Source organism: Gopherus evgoodei, chromosome 2 (genome assembly GCF_007399415.2).
Source record: "Gopherus evgoodei ecotype Sinaloan lineage chromosome 2, rGopEvg1_v1.p, whole genome shotgun sequence".
Taxonomy (NCBI): Eukaryota; Metazoa; Chordata; order Testudines; family Testudinidae; genus Gopherus; species Gopherus evgoodei.
Window position 1 is genome coordinate 132,195,682 of NC_044323.1, and position 26,339 is coordinate 132,222,020.

Below are 26,339 nucleotides of genomic sequence, written 5' to 3' on the forward strand. Positions count from 1 at the left end.
TGATAGCAGTTTTCAGGTATCTAAAAGGGTGTCATCAGGAGGAGGGAGAAAACTTGTTCACCTTAGCCTCCAATGATAGAACAAGAAGCAATGGGCTTAAACTGCAGCAAGGGAGATTTAGCTTGGACATTAGGAAAAAGTTCCTAACTGTCAGGGTAGTTAAACGCTGGAATAGATTGCCTAGGGAAGTTGTGGAATCTCCATCTCTGGAGATATTTAAGAGTAGGTTAGATAAATGTCTATTAGGGATGGTCTAGACAGTATTTGGTCCTGCCATGAGGGCAGGGGACTGGACTCGATGACCTCTCGAGGTCCCTTCCAGTCCTAGAGTCTATGAGTCATTTGTCCATATAGGAAAGTGATGTTTGTGCCTCTTCACAGGATCTCTATGTCCCCAGGCAGTGAAGAGCCATATAGAAAATGTAGGGAGAAAAACAGAGACCCAATAAAGAATAGTAAGAATTACTAGAAAATGTCAGTTAATCCTTATTACCAATGATAAGAAAGAATTTTCTAAATCCAATCAATCATCTCCAGCAAGCAGATGACTTGGAAGTGTTTATAAATCCATTGTATGCCCACATCTTGAATACTGTGTGTAGATGTGGTTGCCCTATCTCAAAACAGATATATTGGAATTAGAAAAGGTTCAGAAAATGGCAACAAAAATGAGTAAGGTATGGAATGGCCGCCATATGAGAGATTAACAAGACTGCAACTTTTGAGCTTGGAAAAGAGACAACTAAGGGGGGATACGATAGAGGTCTATAAAATCATGACCGGTGTGGAGAAAGTAAATAAGGCAGTGTTATTTACTCCTTCTCATAACACAAGAACTAAGGGTCAACAAATGAAATTAATAGCCAGCAAGTTTAAAACAAACAAAAGGAAGTATTTTTTTCACACAACGCAGAGTCAACCTGTGGAACTCCTTGCCAGAGGAAGTTGTGAAGACCAAGACTATAACAGGGTTAAAAAAAGAACTAGATAAGTTCATGGAGGATAAGTTCATTAATGGCTATTAGCCAGGATGGACAGAAGCTGGGAATGGGTGATGGGATGGATCACTTGATTATTACCTGTTCTGTTCATTTCCTTTGGGGAACCTGGTATTGGCCATTGTCAGAAGACAAGATACTGGGCTAGATGGACCTTTGATCTGAACCATTATGGCGGTTTTTATGTTCTTGTAAGATGTGCCCTTCAAGCTCTACACCCAATGATGATGTTAAAACCCGATATTATTTTCAAGTGCACAACAACTGTTTTTTCTTTATGTTAAACCAATTTGGTCATGCATTTAGAGATTAATAATAAGAATTTTAGTTATAAATTGGGGACACATCAGTTGGAAGCAACAGAGGAGGAGAAGGACCTTGGAGTATTGGTTGATCACAGGATGACTATGAGCCGCCAATGTGATATGGCCGTTAAAAAAGCTAATGCAGTTTTAGGATGCATCAGGCGAGGTATTTCCAGCAAAGATAAGGAGGTGTTAGTACCGTTTTTATAAGGCACTGGTGAGACCTCATCTGGAATACTGTGTGCAGTTCTTGTCTCCCATGTTTAAGAAGGATGAATTCAAACTGGAACAGGTTCAGAGACGGGCTACTAGAATGATCCAAGGAATGGAAAACCTGTCCTATGAAAGGAGACTCAAAGAGTTTGGCTTGTTTAGCCTAACCAAAAGAAGGTTCAGGGGGGATATGCTTGCTCTTTATAAATATATCAGAGGGATTAATATTAGGGAGGGAGAGGAATTATTTAAGCTTAGTACCAATGTAGACACAAGAACAAATGGGTATAAACTGGACACTAGGAAGTTTAGACTTGAAATTAGACAAAGGTTTCTAACCATTAGAGGAGTGAAGTTCTGGAACAGCCTTCCAAGGGGAGTAGTGGGGGCAAAAGACATATCTTGCTTTAAGACTAAGCTTGATAAGTTTATGGAAGGGATGGTATGATGGGATAGCTTAATTTTGGCAACTGATCTTTGATTATCAGCAGGTAAGTATGCCCAGTGGTCTGTGATGGGATGTTAGATGGGATGGGATCTTAGTTACTGCAGAGAATTCTTTCCTGAGTGTTGACTGGTGAGTCTTGCCCACATGCTCAGGGTTTAGCTGATCACCACATTTGGGGTCAGGAAGGAATTTTCCTCCCAGGGCAGATTGGCAGAGGCCCTGGAGGTTTTTCGCCTTCCCCTGCAGCGTGGGGCATGGGTCACTTGCTGGTGGATTCTCTGCAGCTTGAGGTCTTCAAACCACAATTTGAAGACTTCAGTAACTCAGACATAGGTTAGGGGTTTGTTATAGAAGTGGATGGGTAGGATTCTGTGACCTGCTTTGTGCAGGAGGTCAGACTAGATGATCTTATTGGTCCCTTCTGACCCTAAAGTTTAAAGTCTATGAGAAATCCATTGCTCAATGGAGCTACTTCTGATTTACACTGAGGTAAGTGAGAATAGAATGAGGAATGAGTTATAATTCATGCATGTTTGTAAAGCACATTAAAATCTTCAGCTAAAAAGGCACTAAAAGTATATGCAAAGAATTAACAGAGTATGGGCTAGATACTCATCCACTGTAAACTGGCACAACTCTATTGAATGATTTCAGTGGAGCTATGAAGATTTATACCAAATGAGGGTCTGTCCCTATAGTCTATCCTATGTGACTGTTGTCTAATATCTACACACGTTAGAGCCTTTGTTAACAAAATTGGTCCATTTTTTAGTCCATCTGAAAATGAAAATAAAAGTTTTACCATTTCAATATCAGAGCAAAAAGATAATAAGGAGCCTCTTATACCAGGCCCGCTCTCCTCTCCCTCAACTCTTTTATTCAAAATCAATCTACCATCACACTTCGTTTTATTGGAGTGCTTCAATTTTTGGTACAGTGAAACAAAGTTATCCCAAACATTAATATAAATATAAATATTATTATGAGCTCAGATTGCTTTTGATTAGCCTGATTACAGTAGATACCACTGTCACTGGATGATAATGTTCAAATAGTGCTTTCTGACAGAATTTTTGCATGTGTCTCATAGGCCGCCATAATACCTCAAAAGCTGAATACTTTTAATAAAATCTATCCGTAGCTCTCATCTGCTCCAACAAAAGAAATTTCTTTCCATTTTTAAGGTAAACAGTTTCTAACAAATTTATTAAAACTATTCCCATCAACAATTCTAGAAGCTATTAATGTTAAATATTTCAACTAATTTTTAAGAGCCAAAAGGGAGTGTGTTGAATTTAATGCAGAAGTAAATACCACCTGACGTGCTGGTTGCTTTCATTACTTTGTTTCAGCTCCAGTGCCTATAATGACATTTAATTAAATTGATTTGGATACTTAAAGGTACAGTATATAAGGGTCTCCTAAAGAGAATACGTGCTATCTTCAAAAGCAAAGTCTGTGTGCAAGTGTTTTTCAGAAACCAATCCGCCATCAGCCTGATGTACCAAAGGAAAAATAGGACAAAAAGATTTGATAAACTAGAAAGAAAATCAGTGTAATTCTGTTATAGAGGGATGCCATTGTTAACTGCCAACAATTAGTTAACAGGTAGCAACTGTGCACCTAAAGAAATCACAAATAACCAAAGTAGGGTAATGTCATATTAGCCCTCAGCAGCTGTTCAGAGGTTCCACATTTTGCACTATATTCTGATTATGCCTATAATGACTATCTATTTTTCCTAAGTAATATGAAGGCCCCAGGAGAAGGCATGTATTTATTGCAACTAGATCAACACTGGCATATATCCAGTTATGTGTTGTCAGGAATCCGTCAGCGAGTAACTTTTAAGTGGAGAGCTACCCATAACAGTTGTGGAGAAAAACAGAACAAGAGTTTAGAACTAATCGTATTCATGTACTATACGTAACATTAAAAGACTATGTCAAATGCCTGTTTCAGCTTCTTTAGTTCTTGTTATCTTTCAAAGATATGTCTTGGTCAGGGAGAGGGCATATAAACCCAGCTACTTCAGCCAGAGCTGGCACCCTTCCCACACCTGACTCAATCTTGATTTTAGTATGGACTGTACAAACATAGTCAAAGATAGTCCCTGCCTGCCACGAGGAGCTTACAATCTAAATAGACAGGACAAAGGGCAAGATGGAGGAGGGAGAAAATGATTTTCCCAAGGACAAACAGCAGACCAGTCGTGGAGCTGAATAGAACCTGTAGGCCTTGCTGGAGCCCTAGGCATAACTAACAGTATGAACTGAAGGCAGTCACCTAGAGTGAGCCTGGTCTTGGCAAAATAGCAACACACTAGGTATTAGCCAACCAAGTCAGCATATTCCTGACCTGAGGGGATGGTACAGAAGCACTCACACCTCTCAAGTAACTACATAAACAAATTCCCCAAGAGCAGGTATAAAAACATACTGACCTCTCATAAGATATGGATGGAATGACAGGACAGTGGATGAGGTTGTTTAGTTTGAACTAGCAGGTACAAGATAGAAGGATGGTAACTAACAACATATGGATTGTAAAATGTAACGTGTTTGTATCAATGTATAATAGGAGAAGACATAGGAGGGGCAGCTTTGTACTGGCCTAGAAGACAGCATCATGTTATGTTGATCAAACTGGTACCTTGTCGTGAGCACACATGTGTTAGTGTACCTGTAACTCCCATGGGGCAAAAGTACCATGCTTTGTCAACAATAAACCTGACTACACTTTTCACCACAGAACAGAGCCTGTGGTCTTTCTGTATGAGTAACATCAAGGTCTGCTGAATCAACGTGCTACGCTCTCTGCTAGTGCAGATACCATCACAGCTCCAAGAGCAGTGGCACTAGCAGCATTAACAACGCTGCAGCACTAACAACACTTAGCAACATTAACAACAGAACCAAGTTCTCCTGACTTTAAGTCTAGCGCTCGACCGACTAGACCATACTGCTGCTATTAGAATCAGTTAGCAGCAAAATCTGCACAACATGGTTTTAGAACTCAGTTTAGTCTGATTGTACAGAAGTTAAAGATCCTACTCAAGTTTAATCTCAAGTACTGTCTCTTAACCTTCCCTGCTGAGATTTCAATGTCAAATTTCCATTCACCTCCCAAAGTAAAATATCATTATAAACTACTATCCTCTAATAACATCCTCCCAAAAATGACATCACACCACTGGGCAACGCTGACTGGCTTTTGTTTTGAGAATATTCTTATAATACTTCTGTAAAATTTACATATGGAAGCATATCTCTGAGAATCCCACAATGTTTCAGCAAACTCTAGTCTAAGTGGCTTAATCACAATCAAAACGTAGTTATTCCAGCTGATCAGAAGGCAGAGATGCTGCATATTTACTGGCAGAAAACTACCATTTTTGCAAGTTGTGCCATTCCCTGGCCCTGATTAGTTTTAAGGTTCATACTAATATAATCACTTCACAGTTATTTCTTAAGAGCCTTGCAGTGTAAAAATCCCTGCCCTATGACTAGTTGATAATCATTAGCCAATCAGGTGACAGTGATTTGCATAAAAGTGTAGCGTTTTCAATAACTGCCATGAATATGTAGATCCTCGACTCCTATTGAGGCCTGTACTCTGATTACTGCCTTCAAAATTACCAAAGTGTTTGTCAGAAAGAAAGACACCAACTCCTGTGGTGTCCCAGTACAGAAGAGAAGAAGTAATGACAACAAACATCATACTATGAAATTACTGAGATAGAAACTATTTACAAAATATATATTTTAAAACTTTCTAACATTCTATTTCCTCCTTCAGGGCTAATACTGTTCTGCCTGGAATCAACAGGAGTTTTTCCATTTAACAAAACAGGACTGGAACCTTCTTCTCGTTCCTCTTCCTTGCCTATGAGCTAGCATTTTGCTATTGTCATCTTATTAATTATAAATATGACATTTCCTGTAATGATATAATATGGTAAAATACCAGGTAAGCACCTATGAGAGAACTACACCCAGCAAGCTGATGTTAGAAATAGAAAGTGATAGGGTATATGATACCGTAACAAACAAGCACATTATGTTGACTGAGCTTACTTTGGAACTCAGCAGGAAATTGCTCTCGGTTGTTGGTGCTGCATCTTTTTCATGCTGAAGCTTTGTTGTCAGGCTAAGTGGAACATTCCTGACTGGTGTGCACTAGTGTGACATTGTCTAATTTAAAGGATAAAGCTGATGTGAATGAAGTCAAGTCTCATCAGACTGATAAAATTCTGGGCATCTTTTCCCTTGCAGTTTGTTGTTCTGACACTAATAAGATCCAACAGATATTAGAACTGAATCAGATACTCTACTACATATTGGCATATGAAAGCTAAGCATTCAACATGACGGTAGCACTGTGGGGAGGAATGTGCACACACATCTAGCAGAGTTTCTGACTGGGATCTTAGAAATAATATAGTCTAAAATATTTAGCGACAACTACATTTATCGTTAGTATCTAATATCTAGAAACATTAAATGCAGTAAGAGCATTCCTTAGTAGTTCACATAGCATTTATGGGCAGCACAGTGCTCAGTCTGATTCTCCTCCTTGTTTCCAGCTGTCAAACTGATTCATAGAAGCCAAAAAATATATTGAAATACTTTCCTCTTATGACTTTTCCATGTAAACACTTGAGGTAGTGGACACATGGATGTTATACACTAATAAATGGGAGGGGAGATGCCAAGAGGCAACCTTCCTATTAAGCTGTGGTTCAGTGGAATTATGGAAAAGTTTGAGATTCCCATTCTATCTGTTATAAACACAGGTAGCAGTAAACATCATGCAGAAAAATATCAATTTATCAGAACCTGTCACATGTATGTTTACATACATTGCAGAGAATGTGGTTTGCACAAAGATAATGTCCTCAGCAAGATGCAACATGTCAGATGGAAATTGTGATTCCCTGCATTCCACAGCTAAAGAATGTACCATTTAAAAAATATAAATTTGTGCATATATAAATATTTACTGTAGATAGATAGATTTATACATACAAAAAGCAAAAATACATAGGCCCTTCTAGTGTACTTGCAGATATTTTGGATTGAAGATTTGGGATTTTTGCTTTGAGAGATCAATTTAATTAATAATTAATTTACTTAATTTCCTAAATCCAACCCTTTCCAAAACATCCCTTATTTATAAAAAAAAAAATTTTTTTTTCAATAAGCTGGTCATATTAATACAATGAAGCCATTCTTAAACATCTCATATTCAGAAGGCAAAGTCCTAAGGTCCAAGAAGGACGAACATTTATTGATCTGTTTGTATTGTCTCAACAGAAACACAGAAGTAGTAGAGCTTCCTTAAGCTCGTTATATTGACCTGTTATATGAGATACTCTGAAGAAATGGCTTTGTATTTTCAAATGCTTGGGGTAAAATGAGAGACAATTATAGAAGATACATAGAGGATTTTTATTCCCAGGATTTTGTCTTAATATCAAAATGAGAACTCAAGATTTGTTATTGAAAAGAGCAATAGGAAACATTCAGAAAGATTAGGAATGCTCCCAATTTGGACACTTGCAGTTCATTTTTTGGTTAACTACTTTGGGCCAGATGCTGCATTGAGTTATGACAATATAAATCTAGAGAAACTGACTTCAGAATACAGAGGGGAATATCTGCAGGTCTGCCAACCCCAATTGTCCAAAAATCATGTCACTCCCCCAAAATAATCAGATTTAAAAATTAATACATGTGGGGTTGTTTCTTTGCCTTTTTGTTTTTGAGACTTTAGGATTCATGTTCTCCAGCTTTTCTTTGCAATCATGAGGGATGAAAACATACTTTAAAAAAAAATGAAAGCTGAGATTCTCACTTAATATCATTACTCCAGGAATTTGGGTTTCAGAAAATCACTAAATATATGTAAATCTGTTAATTAATCGCAAGAGTTTTTAACACTATATTTGTAAGAGCACGACTGTAGTGGTCAGAACAAAAAGAAGAATGTATTTCCTGTTACTTGCAACAAAAACGTTATGGGCCACACCTGTGACTGCCCCGGGCAGATATGCCAGTGTGAGAGAGTGGCACAAAAACTTTCCCCTGGTTCTCCTTTCACACACCTGTAATTGGGGAGCACAGACACTGCCCCCGGTATGCCTACCCAAAGTGTTGGGATGATGGTGGTGTGCTCTCTTAATCTCCCCGTGTACCAATCAGCATAACTGGCAGCATTGTGGGGAGTAAGCAGTGCACTCTGTAAATGGGTGGCTGAGCTGTTGCTGTAGTCTGCATTTCTCTAAAGCCCGATAAGGAGTTCTCTCTAAGTCAGTTAGAATTCTGCCCAGGGCTCCCTCTGAGATGGTGCCATCTCTCTGACCTTGAGGGCAACATTTTAAAGGTATGATTTAACTCAAGCATGCCTGAAAAGGAATGTACAAACTATGCACAGCAATATTTCCATTCTGCGCTCTTACTATACACAATTGACTCCATCCTGTGGTTGTTATTCAGCCAAAAATTCCCAATGTGAAGTTAAATAAACAAATAACATTTATAAACATGCAGTTTCTACACATCACAGAAATGTCAGCCTCTTTAAGAATCTAGTAATGGGAATTTATATGAAGGAAGGAAGGGAGAAAAAGATTCCTAGGTCATACAATCATTTACTATAGAAAAACTGGAACTGAATAAGGACTAATAAGCACTAGGCAGGCTATTTCTCTGATAAAGTGACATCTTCAAAATCAGTAGTTTATTTCTTTCATTTCTGTATAGGATTTAGTGCTCTCAGCCACTATCTTCAAGACTCTGAAAGCAAGGTCCATTAATTCTCAGAATGTCAACATCTCATACCTAAAGAATTATTAATGCATTTTCCGCGTTTCACTTTTGAAATTATTATTGCAGAGCCTTAGATGCTAAGCCCTGTTGAGATAGTTGGCCATGTTTTTTTCTTTCAATGTATCTCAAATGATTTTGTCCAGTTCTCTTTCTTTCAAACACTCTTTTATTAGTGTAATCAGTCATATGAAACAGAAGTAACCACTGTGGGCATTATTTTAAATCTGAGCTCCTGAGGTTAGTTATGAAGGATACACAATCAGTCTCTGATGTAACAATAACTTTGAAAATCCATCTAAGTGAAAAACTGCTAGATAACTGTGCTCAACTGCCTTATATGCTGTGGAAGAGGAAGGTTTCAGGAAATCAGTCAGGCATCACTTTACCTATCCATAATTAATTCTTGATTTCCTGTTGTGTGAGTATGATGATGACAAAACCTAATCTAATGAATAAAACAACTGTAAGAAAAGGTAACAAGGTGTGAGGCAAAGCATGAAGAATAAGACGTCAGACATAATAGGGTTCATTATTCATTTTGCTGAAGTTATATGCAGCTAAATAATAAGGCTTTCAAAACATTGCAATAAAATAATAAATGCATTTTTCAAAGAACTGTAGTACCATTTCATATACCTCTCAGAAAGGAACAATGGCTATAATCTACTGTTCTAAAAGACATGGCAGCATTTGGCTCTTGGGCTAGCATCTTTGCCTTCCATGTTTTTTGCTGCATAAGATGTCTTAGCTAGAATTTAAATATTTAATGAGCAGAGATTATTTTGACTAACATCTAATGCAGACAACAGGCACTTATATCCAAAAAACTCAATCTACAAAATTATTTGATGTTTAACGACATTTTTCTTCCAAATGCAAAACTTAGACATCTTTTAACATGGATTTGCAATAAAGTGGGAAATTTAATCCCTAACTCATGGCTACAGAAGTCAGGTGTGGGATATGTGTTGTTCTATTCCAAACTGCAGGTCAGTAGACAAACTCAACCCTAAAGTACTTGCACAGATCAGAACCCATAGAACACCTCTCTCTTTTTACCTGCTACACCAACAAATAAACCAACATGGTGTTCTACTCCATCTCTGGACATAAAATGTGATAACATCAACAACATGACAAATCTTGTTTAATCGAGGAGCTGAAAAAACAAACTGAACCCAATCTTCTATCATCACCTATTCCCCAATGGCGAGGAACACATTAGGAATGGTTACAGTGACTGTGATCAAAAACCATTTGGGTTTTGCGTTGTTTGGAGAATAGCGTTCCAGTTGAAAAATATGATGATATGTTAATTTATATGTAGAGGCACCATAGAATTCTGTGATCCAAACAAGCCTTCTTAGAAATTAGCACGTATGCTCATGATACAGTAGGTTTCGGTTCCAATAAATTTTTGCAAGAATACAGACTCTTTCTGTTTAGAAAACTGAAGGACTGTTATTAAATGATGTGCCCATAAACACACACATATTTGAACACATAATTTAAGCACACACCTGGACAATCTTAGAGATCACCCTAAATGAAGAGCAATATGTAATCTGTTAATAAAATATTTTTGGGAGTTTTCAAGTCATCCAACAAAAGGTCCACCCTGTTAACTCAAGCTTATAAAATCGTCAGAACTTGTACCTCCAACAACTACTTTCTTTAAAAATACCTGGAGTATCAATAAAAGGATTGAAATGTATTTAGAATGTAGAGACTTGGCTATGACATTTTTAGCAAGAAAAAGTAGAAATATCCAGACCAAGCAAAAGCTGAATGTTTTCACTCACATTTCACATATTCAGGTGCAGTGGCAAAATCCATTCCTCTGAATGTGAACCACATCATCTGATAAATGAACTAAGAAAAACAGAACTGAGTGCAGTTGCTAGTTCTCTTTCCCAGTGTCCTCCAATGACAGCCATCTTTAAACTACATCTGTATTCTGGTACCAGTCCCTAAATCTCTATTACAACATGGTGAGCAAGGTAACTAATAAAATGTACTTCCACAGCAATTTCTGCATCAGCCATTATTAGATCATGTTGGACACGAAAGAGTTGAAACTAGGTTATCAACATACAAGCTTAACATTTAGTCAATCAGACCGCTTGGGTTGAATTTACATTTTCTAGTCACATGAAACAAGCATTTTTTATTTCCCTAAGGGGCAGAGATGAACTAGATCTTACTGCAGCAACCTACAGAAACCTCAACGAAGAAAGCCCAAAATAAAACATCGCAACAGTACAGCAATACTTCTTCATTTTCTTCTAGGAAGAGGACAAGGTTTTAGTGCCAAAATGATAGCTATAATTTGATATATCCTTCTTCTCTGTGTTACTTCAATATTACATCACACAAAAAGTCCTGTCTACTTCATTTAATTTTAAAGTTAGCAGTGGGGACCACAGAAAACAGTTCAAGATTACTGTAAAGTCATGAGTTTCTAAATAATTCAGCTTCCTTATTGGGATACCCAAGAATCTCCTTGTCATAGATGTGCTTTCCCCTTTGCCTACATTATAGGATGCAAGCATCAAGGCTACACTGTAATAAAGAATGAGCTCCAGTTCTGTACTTTAAAGATTATATACCATTAACAAATTATTACTATTAGAGATATGTGAACTGATCTGAATAAAATAGCAACCAACACAAAGAACTGCCCACACTTAAATAAAATTTAACCATTTTCCATCTTGAAATTAGTCAGATTAACAGTTTTTAGAAGGTATTTTACATTCAATGAAAGCACTTCCTGGGTTTGGTTATTTTAATCTTTACTGTAAAATAGTGATGTGCCTATCTTTACATCAGCATCTTAGCACAGGTAAACAAGATATTTGAATGCTTTTCTGGATCATCTGGATTTTTCTGAAGTTTGTTTGTTTGTGATTTATTTTTGTTGGAGACACTTTCAGAACTTAGATTACATTTAAAAGGAGTAAAAAAATTAAGAAGACCAAAAAGACATCTGTATTTAATTTTTGAAGTTGCATACACTATGTTGAGGGATTAAAACTTTATCTTACTCCCAGGAACTGAATATCTGAATAAAAAAGTACTGCAGTCATGACTTTATATATACACGAAAACCCTTTAGATTCTAGACACCTGTCCGTATCTTTAGTCTTGAGCAAGCTTCGGGACTTATAATTAAATAACTCAGTTCAGAAGGAAGGCTGTCAGTCAAAGAGACTACTGGGGGGGTGAGATATTTGAAACTTTACTTGTCAGTCTTCACAGAGAGTGGAAAAGAACCCGCTGTGTGCAAAGATAAAGCATTTAATGGACAATTTTTGCAAAATTATGAGCTAAAAGTTAGACTCCTACTTCTATATTTAACAACTAAAGAAAAGTGAGCCCCCTACATTTAGCATAAAAGACAACTGGAGCTTGTTCTACAGTTACTGTTTTATCATATGACTATGATGACAACAATACACACATTAATATTTCTGCTAGACAACAGTACAAACAATTTAATGGAAAAGTAAACTCCTGAAATGTGGTTTGTTGTTGACTCCACTGTTATCTCTTGAGTTTAGCAGTTTTTGGATGGGAACTACTTCACCTTCTACAAATTCTTTCCTCTATATTTCTTATAAATAATATAAAGATTCTTCTGCTAAACCAGCAGGCTGGTTACAATGCCAAATATTAAAGGAATGTACTAGTACCTCTAAGCCCCTGGTGCTAAAAGAAATGGTAATAGCTACAGTTCTGGATGCTTACTGAAACTCAAGCTCAGACCTTTGGAAATTTGCTCATTAATACAAACACACACATTTAAGGCTGAAAATTATAGTTCTAATAGAAATTTAAATGAATAAATATATATAATGCAGTTGTGATGGTTCAATTTGATTATATATATAGATATAGATATATAGTCAAATTGAACCATCACAATTGCATCTTATGGCTACAGCTAAACTAATAGGAAACAAAACATTATTACAGCGAGGGTCAGATTCTGAGCTACACCTGTATAACTTCATTGAAGTTACTACAGGGTTACACCAATGTAAATTAGACGAAAATCTGGGATTGACTCTTGACTTCAACACAGAATGAATTTTAGAACATTACAAAATATTTAGAAGACAGCTGTAAAGACTGAAATTGCTTACAAATGGAATATGCACATTTTCAAAAATATTAAGAATGACTAAAATAATGGTAGGTGATATTATACATTTAATGGCCTCTAACACGAATGGCATCAAAAGAATGAAACAACATCAAATGCAAAATGATACAAATAAACTGAAATTTTATCACATACAGTCTGTTATGGGACTATTTAGAAACAACAACCTTTCAGAAAGATATCTCCAGCAAATCCACATGGAAACAAAGGGTCAGATTCTCCCATTCCATCATGTGTTGTCAGTGCTACTATTTTGATTTGGCAGGGTTTTATATCCTCTTTGAAGAGATATAAATGATGACATAGATGCAAGGCAGTGGAGTATTGGGCCAATATATGGTACTTTTTAAAATTCATCTAGTGTCGCCTTTAGCCCATCATGAGAACTATTTATTTACATAGTAGGAATTGTATAGTATTTAATATATTGTTTCATGCTGGTAATGGTTATTTTAAGCCACGTTAAATGATAAAAAAATAAGTGATAATAAAATAGTAGCAGTCCCTTTTCTTTCTAATATTGTTAGTAAATGTAAAAGGGAATAAGAAGGACTGGCAGGAATGTTATTTGAAAAGACATATAAGATAGGAATTGTTAAAAGTAGAGCCTATAAGTTTATTTCATTGATTGCACGACTGCAATGAAATTCTTTTGTATTAAAAAAAGCATAACTGCTATGTCCTGTGTGGCTAACAAACAAATCTGTAAATGCTTGCTATGTCTACACCACTTGTTCACAGGTTTGCTTGTGTGATGTGTACAGAAGATGTAGCAGTTATTGTTTTCTCTTGCAATAATGCCACACAGTAGCATTTTAGCAAGAAAAGGAATGGTGTCAGGGTAAATCAAAAGAAAGGAGCAGTTAAGGGAATGGAATTTTGATATCTAAAATCTGAATAGTGTCCTTATAAGAAAATGATTAGTTATGCTCCATCAGGTTGAGCCTCATTGGTGTTAATTATATCTGTATGAAATCTACTTGTCCTGTTCCTGCTAACACAGGATATTTACATTTTATCAAGAACTTTGTTGATACTTTGAACACATTCACTTTATCAACAGAATAGATTAACTTGATTAATTTTGTTCCCATAATGAAATGTACTGACTTTTTTTTTTAAAGTGTGCTTGGATCACAAAAGAAGGGCTTGACAAAAAGTATTTCATTTGCTAACTGAAATACAGTATTTAGCAATAAGTGCATTTCTGATTGAAAGGTGTAAATAATCAACAGATATGTATGTGAATGATGGATAGCTTTAAAGGGAGCTAACTGGACCAAACTTATTTATCCCTCTTTCCAATGTGCAATGTTCATACAGGACTTCAGTCATGCGACAATGCCACTGAAATTCATGGGACTACTTGTGTAAGTAAAGTGAGCAGGATTTGGCCTACAGTGCATCAGGTACATTAAATTAAAATGTATCAGACGTATTTTTTTAATTCTGTAGTAGCAATTTATTATAGATTTAAATGTGTTCTCCATAGCTCTTCTGGGAGCAAATCTTAGTATGCATTAAACATCACAATTCAAGACTGATCAGATGACAGCCAGAATACCTGGGTTTGGGAATAGATTCTGGTTTCTTGGCTCTGCGAGAGAGTACGCTGAGCGTGCCATAACCCAGAATGATGGGAAGGTGAAAATCCTCTGTCCTCAGCCACTCTGAAGCCTGGGGCCGCCCACTGCCATAAATCAATTAATCAATCAATCATTTATTTAATCAGGTAGCTGCATTTTCACAGTGATATAGAAATGGGCTCTAGACAATGTCTTCTCTATAAAGCTATTGCAGTTTTAATTAAATTATAGACAGATATAGGTTACCTTATACCAGTTCATCTTATAAGCCTGACATTTACCTCAGTGAAAATGCTTTCCCCCAGCCCACTGATGCTCCAATTATAGGTCCGATCCAGCAAAATGCATGTATATGCTCATGAATAATTTTAAGCACATATGTAGTCCCATCAAACAGTACTTTTGATGGGAATGGAATATTTATGTGCTGGCTGGGCCTTAAGTCTTTAATGTGGTGCTTAAGTGATACAAAGGCCCTGACACTGGAGAGAATTTCATCTAAAGAGAATACATCTCTCAAGGACGTAGACATTATCTTTTGGATTTTCTTCGAATTAGGCCATAGTCAATGTTCCCTTGTATCATGGCATAATGCGTTTAATATGTCAAAAGGGCAAACAGATTTATTTTACTTAGAAAAGAACTTCAGATTTTAAAACCAGTTGCCAGGAATTTTGAAGTGTCTCTCTGGCAATTTTCAATGAACTTTTAGCAGTTTACAGCTGCATTATTCTGAAAGTCACATGAAAAGAGACTCATCTTTTAGATCCTGCCTGGCTTAACTGTTCAACGAGGCTTCAGGCAATTTTTTAAATCTTGTTCAGCCAATGACAGACAAGACCAATCTTCAGAGTGTCTATTTAGACTTCATTAAATATCTGTCACGTTATTCTCCCGATTGTGTGATAGCACAGTACGTGGAAAAGGTCAACTGCCTTCAGTAACCTCTCTGCTTTCAAATGGATATGTTGACTGTAATTTTATTGTTAAAATGGGTGACAGGGACAAACATTGGTATTATCCTATGCAACACAGAAATCCACAATAATGAATGAAAAACTATAATTTCTAAGAACTTATTGTGATTTCCCACTTATATCTTGAATGACATAATTCATATGAATAAAAAAGATACACTGTAAAGATATTGTGCTGGAGCTTAAAAGATTGGGTAAAATGATGCAATTCATAGTAAACATTCTCTTCACGACAGTTTCTCCAGTTCTTTAGTATCATAAATACTTAATGCAACTTGAAGCTTGTTTTTAGCAAGTACATTACTGCTCAGTTTGGATTATTTAGTTATATTTTTACATGTACCTTTTGTTTAAAGAGTTGAGATAATTTTTATTTGCTAACTTCATGAAAATTCTCAAGCTGCTTTTATTTAAGAGTAGTTGGTTATTTGCTTGAAAACTGAAGATGGAGAAAAAAATCTGAGCTGCAACAAATGACAATTTGCTCTTTCTCAGATGTAGCTATATTTTCAAAGGTGTCCCCTAATTTTTCCATGCCCACCTTGACACACTTAATGCATTGGTTTTCAGAAGTGCCAAACAATTGAGTCCATTAATTTCAATCAATTGAAGTTGTGAGCACCCAGCACTTTTAAAAATCAGGCCTTAGGTAACTCAGGTGGAGCACCAAAAAATGGAAGCAACCAAAATTAATAGCATTTTTGAAAATGTAGGCCTTACTACATAGAACAGAGAACAATGGAAATGCCTACACTTCGGAGTCATTTTTGGAGAAATGTTTCTCCACTGATGGTAAACTACAGTGAGAATTTAATTAATCTTTAGTTAATGAAAATGTCCCTGAAAACATCTTTTTTATGGGATTTACTAGTGCTGGCCTCATCTTTAAGTATACTTTTCAGTCAGGGATTCTATCTGAGTCAGTCACTCTGCTGGGTTACTTAGACTTTGTTTCCTTGGAACTTTGCCATGGCACCCTGTCTTGATACAAGTTCTTTTCCGGTGGTTTTCCCAAGGAGGAAATGAAAGGGTTATGGGTGGCAGGACCAGAAGAGAATTAAACTTTTTGGTAGAAACTGGAGCCTTACAGAAAGTTCTTTAGGAAAGAGAGCACAATTTTTAATCTTTCTGCATCACTCCCCCTTTCCCTTGTTGTGTTGACAGCCGACGGCTTACTCTGCCTCCTGTTTTCTAAGGAACTATCACATTCAGAGACAACAGGAGAAGCTGAGAATCAGGCAGCTGGAGCAAAACGGCCTGGTAACAGCTTTTTGTAGAACAGTGGCAGTTGCCTGTTGATGTTAGGGAGAATAGAACTCTCACACAGGGCATTGAGGAAGGCAACCCTTTCACCCCAAGACTAAGATCATCATTTCATCTTGGCTTTGATGACTTCCTCTTTTTTGAATTGTAACAGCTGGAGAGAATTTTGGACAAAATGTTCTTGTCAGGCTTTGTTCATATAGTGCTGGATTAACTGCCCTGGAGAGTGAAGTCCTACAAGTGCATCAGGGGAGGCAACAGTGCATCCTAGCCATGTATCTGAACTCTGACTTGAAATTGACTCTTCGTACCAGTTCCATTATGGGCTGTCCTGATAAGCCTGCTAACCATTCTGGTGTGTCCCTTTAAAGTTACCATACAGCTGCTGTTGAGTGGAGAAGCCAGTACTGTGGTTAGAATCAGTCAGTGTAATGCACAAACTGTTACAGAGCTCTGCTAGTGCCCTGCAAAGCTAGTATAATAAGTGCACACCTGGTTTTATTTTCCACAACACAGTACCTCATCCACAGAGATGCCAAATAGTGACAGTAGTGGGTTTTATAGCCTGTAAGGAGGCACCCTGGCTCCCCGCCGGGCCTGAGAGGGACGAGCCAGAGCAGGTGCCTCAGTGGGCGGAGCCAGCACTGCCTGTCCCCGCCCCCCAGAAGTCAAGGGGCGGGACAGGAAGTATAAAGGCCCGGCCCCAGCGCTCAGTTGGGCGCAGGCTGCCGGAGAGGCCAGACGCTGGTACCCGGGCTCCCGCTGGGCCCAGCCTGCCCAGTGCCCACTACCCAGAGGAGCGCTGGCCGGACCTGCCCCACGCCCATTACCCAGAGGAGCGCTGGCCGGACCTGCCCCGCGCCCACTACCAGAGGAGCGCTGGCTGGACTTGCCTCAGATCCGATACCCGGAGGAACATCGGCCTGACCTGCTGTGTACCCGATACCCCGAGGAGTGGCCTGAGCTTCCCCACGACCGGTACCCAGAGGAGCCCATGGTCTGGGAACCCCCAGACGACACTGGCAAGGACCAGGTACCTAGAGAGGGGGAGGTTGGAAGTGGCCCGGGTGTAGCCGACCCTGGTTTGGCTCCTGAAGAGCCCGAACCCATGTCAGTGTGTTGCGGCCAGGATCCCCACTGACCGCAGCGGGTCTTGACCGCTGCTAGGGCCCCGGGCTGGAACGCAGTGGAGTGGGAGGGCCTGTGTTCCCCTGCCACCCGTAACCGGGTGGCAGACTCCCCCTCTTCCCGCCTATTGCCACTGCTCTGTCCTGATCCAGAGGGCCAGAGCTAACTAGACTTGTGTTTGGTGCCCCGCCCGAACCAAGGGCTGGGCCCCTTTTGACTTTGCCACTTCTCTGTCCTGATCCAGAAGGCCAGAGCTAACTAGACTTGTGTTTGGTGCCCGCCCGAACCAAGGGCTGGGCCCCGTTGACTTTGCCACTGCTCTGTCCCGATCCAGAGGGCCAGAGCTAACTAGACTTGTGTTTGGTGCCCCGCCCGAACCAAGGGCTGGGCCCCGTTGACTTTGCCACTGCTCTGTCCCGATCCAGAGGGCCAGAGCTAGCTAGACTTGTGTTTGGTGTCCCGCCCTGCCAAGGGCCTGGGCTGATACTGTGTTTGCTCAGCCCCGCTAGAAGCCTGAGCTTGAACTGCTACTGTCCCACCCTGCCAAGGGCCTGGGCTGATACTGTGTTTGCTCAGCCCCCGCTAGAGGCCTGAGCTTGAACTGCTACTGCCCCGCCCTGCCAAGGGCTGGGGCTTATTTACTTTGAGAGCCCCGACCCCGGCTAGAGGGCCGGGGCTCTACCTTGTTTGCAGACCCTGTACCCCCTCAACACCTGCGGAGGGGCTAAGCCTACCCGGACTGCAGCGTGCTAGGAGGCGCCCTGGCTCCCCGCCGTGCCTGAGAGGGACGAGCCCCGACACGACCGGCTTACATAGCCTGAGACCACCAATTAACTTTCCACAGAAAATCAAACCACTGCCAGGTAGTGACAAGTTTGAAATCTAGCCCAGGTCAACAGAGAACCATCTCCCATCCTGAACTGAGAGGCTCAATTTCTCTCTACCCTCCCTCTGAGCCAACCAGGTTTGCTATCTTAACGTTCTGTTTAAACAACCAAAGGCTATTTGAGAAGAAAATCCAGACAATTCCAAGCAAGGTGAAGCTCTTCCTATATTAGCACTAATACGTTAGTATTATCGGCCTGATCTGGCAAAAGACATCCCCGGCTTTCCAGACATTGAATGACCCCAAAGAGTCCTCAGATGCCAGCTCCGCTACAGACTGGTCAAATCCACAGTAAAGGCCAGAAAGAAAAAATCCTGCCTTGACGCCTGATCCAAGGACCCATTAAACTCAACACATATTTTCCATTGATGTCAATGTGCACTGAATCAGGCCTTTGTGAAAAAGCTCATGAGAAGGAGAGCTCATACAAATGAGGTGCTAGCTATCTGAGCTCCATTACACTCATTGGGGATACACAGCCCATGGGCTAGATTACCTTTTCTGCAAAGCCCCCAAAAATGACATGAACAGGTTGCAGTCTGGGTCTGTGTATGCATGAATGTCCTTGCCTACTCTCACTGAGAAGTGCTCTTTCTCCCTGTCTCTGTTGTGACTTATTTTACCCCCTAAATAATTCTCTTTGTCCCACCTCTCCTTCTCCTGCAATGTTTTTACTTCTGTTCTCAGTAAAATGCCTTATAGCTTGGATGAAGTGCCTTTGTCTGTGTTGATTTAATCGGTGTGGCCTTTTCAAACAATAATTGAGAAATTGTTTTGGGCCTCTAAAGACAGGAAATGTTTTTCAGTCAATGAGAGATGAAGTGAAACTTGCACAGCCACCTTTTTCAGGCATCCTCCTATCTTAAGAGAACACCCCAAACATACAGAGTACAATTCTGCTGTACTTTTATTAAAAGACCCCTCATTTTCTGAAACTGATTTTTGCCAGTCCCTTGAGAGGTTGCTTAACCCAGTTTCACTGTGTACCTACTAGCACTATAGCCTTGGTTAAAACCAAAGTGCTTGCTTCAGCCCTGTTGGAGGCTGCAGTCTACATCCCCCCACATATGTTAGAACAGCTGTGCTACAGAGGAGGCATGCACCGCCGCAAAGGGCAAGTGACAATATTAGGCTTCCACTAGCTGGAAAGAGCTTCAATTTACAGCCAGGAGTCTAGAGGCTTCACTGGCAGAGGCTGCCTGAGAGAGAGAGAGACACTGGATCAGTACATCTCCTGCATGCCCTTGTTGTGCACTTTCCTGAGCCAGCCCCATGCACTTCTTGGGTAGCACTGGCTGGCTCCTGGCCCCCCAACAGAGTGGAAGTTATAGGCAGCTTGTAACATTATGCTCTCCACCTCTGACTGGACTTTCTGTCACTGGGCACTTTCAGTTTGGGTTCTGCCAGAGATAGTGAATAAAGCCCATAGTGCTAAGCAGAATTACAAAAACATAATAAGCTTTCATGTTTTTTCTCCTCCACATGAACAAACCTATGGGCCAAATGTATTGGCTACTTTTATACCAACAACAGTGACAAATCAATATTCTGGTTACTTCAGTAATGCAAATGATAATACTGCTATTCATATTATTCTTTTCCCTGTTTGGTATAGTGTCAACATATGCTGCTCTAAAACTATATCAAACTTTGGACATACTGTCCCCTCAAGCAGCAGGACAAATACTGCTGCATTTCTTTATAGTTAATGTTAGGCTTGTAACTGACCCAAGTCATAAAACAGAATCATGCTTCTATTCCAGCCTGTTTTATATGCTAGTGATTACTTGGGAATAATGAGATAGATATTTTTAGGGCATACTAATGAATTTCAGACACGTGCACAATTGGATTTAGCTGCAGTATGGTAAAAATCCCTGCCAGTGTGTGAAAGCACAAAGTGCTGACCATATCGCACAGCCAGCAGAAACTGTATTCATTCATTATTGCCAATACAGAAGCTTTAGTGGGAAAAAATAATTATCTTGACTATTTAAACTCATGTTGCATGATAAATATTATTGCTTATGTAACAGAGATCTTAGGAACTCTCTTGTTTTATACAACTTATTTTTAAAATACTGTGAAAAAAAGAAAATGCCATAGGCATCAATCCTAGGATACAGCTAAGTATTCAATGTACTAATGTGAAGAAAGCAAAGGAAGTAGCTCCTTTTGCAAAGTGTTTTTCTTGATTCAGTCTACATAAAAATCATTCCTTATATTGTGTACTAACTTTATAAACATTAAAAAATACATACCTTCTATTTATGTACAGTAGCATTTTTAGTTAATTCTTAGAAACATTTGGTTAAAAGAAATGTCATTTTCTGTACTAAATTATTATACAACGTTTGGTAGCAGGTTGTAAAGACATAAGAAGACTAAATAATTATTTTGTTAAATTAGCTTAGTGCTTGGGAAAGGTATAAGATTAACTGTCTGGGAGACTGACCCTCATTTTACCCTGCCAGAGTTAGCTCATGAAGGGATTAACAAAATGAATCCTGCAAAATAGTTCAAAGGTTAAGAAACTAGGCAGCCCCTCTAAGCACAACAAACTTTACCCCCAAAGGGGCATCTCTCCACACCATGCAGAGAATCAGTTCATCCCCACATCCCAGATTGCTGTCTTCTCAGCGGGACCCTATCCTCGCTGCTGTTCACTCCACCTCTCGAACAAGGCCTGTTTGCCAAACTTTCTCAGACAGGAGCTCAAGTGTGCAAAAGAATAAAATTTCAAATCCCAGACTCAATCTGAGCAGACTGAGGCACAGAGTTCACATTACTCGACTCTTTTCAGCTATACAATACATACAGCACCAGCAATGGCACTGTGAGCGTCCTCACCCTCCACCATTAATATGACTCACCCTCGACTGGGAATGGAATTAAATGCCTGGTCTTTTTGCTTAGACTACAAAGAAAGGTGTCAATTAGAGGCAACTGTGGTGGTAATTTTTGTGATGTGAAATTGTGAGTACTAGGAAGTGGCCTGAGACTGCCATTGATAGATACGTGTACACACATACACATACCACATTTACTCGCACACTTCAGTGTGTGTGTCCATTTACAAGTATTCTGTTATAGAAGCTTGTTATACCATCACCGATCATTTATACTTGTCAGAAGTTCATTTTAAAATAGTTAATTTTAAACATGTTGTTCGTAGTAATAGTACTATAATTTACACAAAAGAGGAGGCTGGCAGCCTTATGAGAATGATAATGGGAGCCACTGCCTTTCACCTCTAGACTGCCTCTGAATCAAGCTGGTGTTGCTAGTGCATGAAAGCTGTCGATTTGATGGATGTGAATAAACAGGTCTCTATCCAGTTCCAGGGGTACCAAAGTCCATATCATAAAAGCATCACCACTGAAGGAACTGGCATTGGTGGTCTCAGTTGAGAGGCCAGGAATTGAATGAGCTGGGAATCTCACACTCACCCCTATGGTTGTCTCTCCAGGATAGGATTGAGATGCACTGATAGGAAAGGCTGAGGAGAGGCAGCTTGCACCACCGGTGACCATGCTGTACTGGTTCTGTGAACAGAGGACTTCACTCTCCAGGACTGTCAACTCCAGCACTTTTCATAAGAACTAAAATTCATTTAAGAAAAAAAAGCCCTCCCCCAAACAATAACAAAAAAATACATGCTTTATGGACCATTTCTATTTAAGGAGTTAAAATTAGACACGGGAACATGCAAAAACACCAGATCTGAACCTCCTAAACTTTGAGCTGTTGGGATTCAGATGGGCCCATTAACAAATCAAATAAAGTATTTTAGTTTCATGTTCCTTAAGCCCCCAAAGTGGGTAACTGTACAGAAGATCTAAAATCTGAAGAAAATCTTACCTTCTTGTAGAGACTTCTCAGGTCTCTGTACTGCCACATGCTATTTAGGACCTGAGATGCTGCTTTCACCACTTTTGGTGAGTGCCTATTACATTAAAAAAAAAAAGAGAGAGAGAGAGATTGTTAAATCAAATCCCAGGCTCAATTAATGCTGATTTGTGAGTCAATTACAAAGGATTGAAACTCTCAAGTGGAGTTCTGCTATTCACCAGTTCTATAAGTATATTCTAAGACCTTTACATTCAAGTAGTTTAGATACTAACATTTTATTCACTGACAAACACACTCTTCATGTCCATATTACTAAGTGTTGGAAGAGGAACAAAACCAATACAAACTTGCGCTGTATGGTGAATGAGAAGCAAGGGTTCTCACTAGGAACATGAGAACAAGAGAATTCTGTCAAGATGGAGAGTAACTGCTGAACTGGCTAACTGATAGGGTGGGTAGTGGGGAAAGTAGAGAGAGAGAAAGCTGCAGAGGGCAAAAATTGGAGAAATTGTTTCTGGAGAGGTGGCTTGGCTGCAGAGCCGGCTTTAGGAACTGCAGGGCATGATTTGAATACCCGATGGCGGTCCGGGTCTTCGGTGGCAGGTCCTTCACTCGCTCCAGGTCTTCCGCGGCACGGAAGGACCCATTGCCAAAATGCCGCCAAAGACCAGGAGCGAGTGAAGGACTCGCCGCTGAAGTGCTACCAGAGACACGGACTGCCGCAGGGTGAGTTAAAATTAAAAAGTTAGGCACTCTTCCTTAGGGTGAGCGGCCCTCTTAGGCATGGGGTCCGAATCGGTGGAATTGATCTAAAGCCAGCCCTGCTTGGCTGCAGTCCTGTGTGCAGTGGAATGAAGGACAAGAGTACAGGGCTTTGGTTTCTTTCTCGTGGGCTGGTAGACTCCAAGTACTTCAGGGAACAGATGAGTGAGTACTCACTGCATCAGTGCCTTCTACCAGATGGTCAGAGGAAACAGAGGAACTAGCTAGGTGATGAGCACTGTTTTAAGATGGGAGGGGGTTGGGAGCAGGACACAGAAATATGATAGATCATAAATACACAGAAATAATCAGTGCTTTGTGACTAAATAAAAGTCATCTGGAACCCAAATTTGGACTTATGTTCTGAAACACTGATAACAGTAACCTATTAATGATCGCACTCTAAACCTATATAAAAAGACATAATTAACTTCACATGTACTCCTCCTTCTGGACTCTTTCCCCAAGAGATCTGAATAATTATTTCAGAGAATTAGAGCCAAATGTTCCCTTCTATTTAGACAGTATAAGGGGGAGCAGATGTCTTAAAAGCAAAGAGAAGGGCCAGGGAGGACAACATAGGACAAATATGTGACTATGCAGAAAGTCCACATCATGTGACTAACCTCATCCCCTCAGCAAACATAAAACAGCAGAGCCCCAAGACAAAATTACAAGGGATTACAGCCTGCATGAAGAAGTTGGAGAACAGTCACACTTGTGCTTGGTGTTTCCCAGTGAAAAGGGAACAACTGGTGGTGAAAAAGAAGCAGGTGGTACTGGTGTTGGTGGCATGTATTACTCATCTGGTTCCAGTGTGGGTAGTGGCAACTGCCGCTATTCACTTTGTGACACACACGAGAAGGGTCACAATTGCATTGCCAGCAGAGCTGGTAAGATAATGTTAATTGCATAATTTAGTCAGTTGTTTTCCACAATATTTTCCTAGGTTAAATTATTTGTTGATTCTGCCCAACTCTATTGTTCATCCTGCAAATAGAACTGGGTGACTAGTTAATGAGTTGATAAGAACTTGATGAACACTTTCAAGCATCATTGTTTTCATTATTTACCCATCTTTAGCTGCCAGTGGGGTACTGGGAGTAGGGAATGACCAATGTGGTAACAGTGCCAGTCATGCTGTTAATACTAAGGAGAGGCCAAGAGCAGTGAGATCCACTGCATTTGGCCAATCTGATCCCATGGATGCCAGTTCTGCTACACAACTGTAGAGGAGAGAGGACTAGAGCCGTGGGCTCTTTACAGACACTAAAGCAGATAGTCCTTGCACTACTGTGATTGTGTCCTACCCCTGTGCATGAAGCATGGGATGAGAGGGAAAGGGAAGGACCTTCATGTCCTCTCCTTTAGTTGTGGACCCACAAAGGAGCCAGGTGCACTCTGCCTCCATATTTGGAGGCACACATGCTGCACACAATGTAAGAGGCATTAATATTGTTTTGTACTGAAGTACACTAACTATGGCAAAATTTCCTCATCAGTCCAGTACAATGCAATTTTGTGGATTCCAGTTCTCTGAAGAGCATCTGGATGGATAGGAACCACACCCAGCAAAAGGAGAGGAACCAATGATCTCTTTGTCAACAGTGTGCACTGACTCTGAAAAAAAATGCATTCATAGCTATTGCTAATAGCGTCATAGTTAGGTGTGAGTCTTCTCCTACATGTATCGGTGCCATTTAATGTAGCAGACAGAAGGCCTGATACTTCTTAACAAGCTAGGGGGTGAGAAGGGCAGGTGAAGGAGTGGAAAGAACTGTGGCCCCACCCCACTTGCCAGCCAGAGTAACTGTTGTATGGTGGGGAGTAAGCTGCAGCCTGCAAAGTTATGAAGTTGCTTACTTCCAGCATTCCCAAAACAAGTGGGAGTAGGAGAAGAATAGTACCTTTGTGAGGCACAAATCCTTTCACAGTGTCCTCCTGGTTACTCCAATGGCACATCACCCACTACACAGGGGCCTAATGTCTCAGGCTACCACCTGATGCTGATAAAATGATTCATGCCAGTCATTTTTATAAATAATTATTATTCACTCTGCGGCATGTTGCCAGTGAAAGCAAGCCAAAAAATGAGTCCTGGCAGGGACTTTGATACTGGGTTACTTGTTTCCAGTCTTCCTTCCAACATCCGACACGGTTACTAACACAAGATGAGTTATGATTAAACTTAATAATGAAGCTAATGATTTCACCAGACAAGACAAACCCATTTAGTACTAATTAAACCTATTAAAGATGTTATAAAAGGTGCGAGGTGATTTGCAAAACATACTTGTCTCCTTTACTCTTGGAAATGCCAACCAGCTTCTCAATGCCTCCTGCATCCCGTAAGGCCTTGGCATTCTCCATGTTTTTAGTGATAACTTCATGCAGAGTGCAGCAAATGGCAGTAACGGTGTCATCCGACATGGTCTTGCTTGCTGAGCTGTTGCTGTTGTTGCCTCCTGGAAGTCGGTGGACCAGATCCCGCATGGCATACTTGCCTTTTTGGAAAGAAAATGAAGGGAGAATGTTGAGGAAATTTAAAGGAAGAATGATGGGGGAGATGCAGGGAAAACACGCAAGGCAGTGTCAGTGCCATTTTCATAGTTTCAGGTCTATAATTTGCTGTCAGTATTATCCTATCATTAGCTGTATTTATACAAACATTTGTTTAAGCTGCATTTTGCTCATTAGGACCTCTACTAATAGTCCCTGGTAATATCAGTGAGAGCTTCAGGGTGTGAGTTACATCTTGTCTTTGTGCAAAGGAGACAGGTACAGAAAAGCTAAGTACGTGTGAAAGTGTAAACGACAGATTTGAGAGCCCAGCAGAAGTTGGCCAGTCCATATCTTCCTCACTCCATGAGAGCAACACCATTTACATGAGCCCAAGGCAAGCTAGCTGGGATGATGCATCTCT

General features: G+C 39.9%; 1 protein-coding gene across 1 annotated transcript in view; it reads right to left on the minus strand.

Moving 5' to 3' along the window:
• CTNND2 (catenin delta 2) overlaps positions 1 to 26,339 on the minus strand; it is a 1,223,799-nt gene that overhangs the window by 25,125 nt on the left and 1,172,335 nt on the right. The window contains 2 exon segments of the mRNA XM_030551717.1: positions 22,664 to 22,748; positions 25,710 to 25,920. Of these exon segments, the coding sequence (XP_030407577.1) occupies positions 22,664 to 22,748; positions 25,710 to 25,920 (296 nt within the window).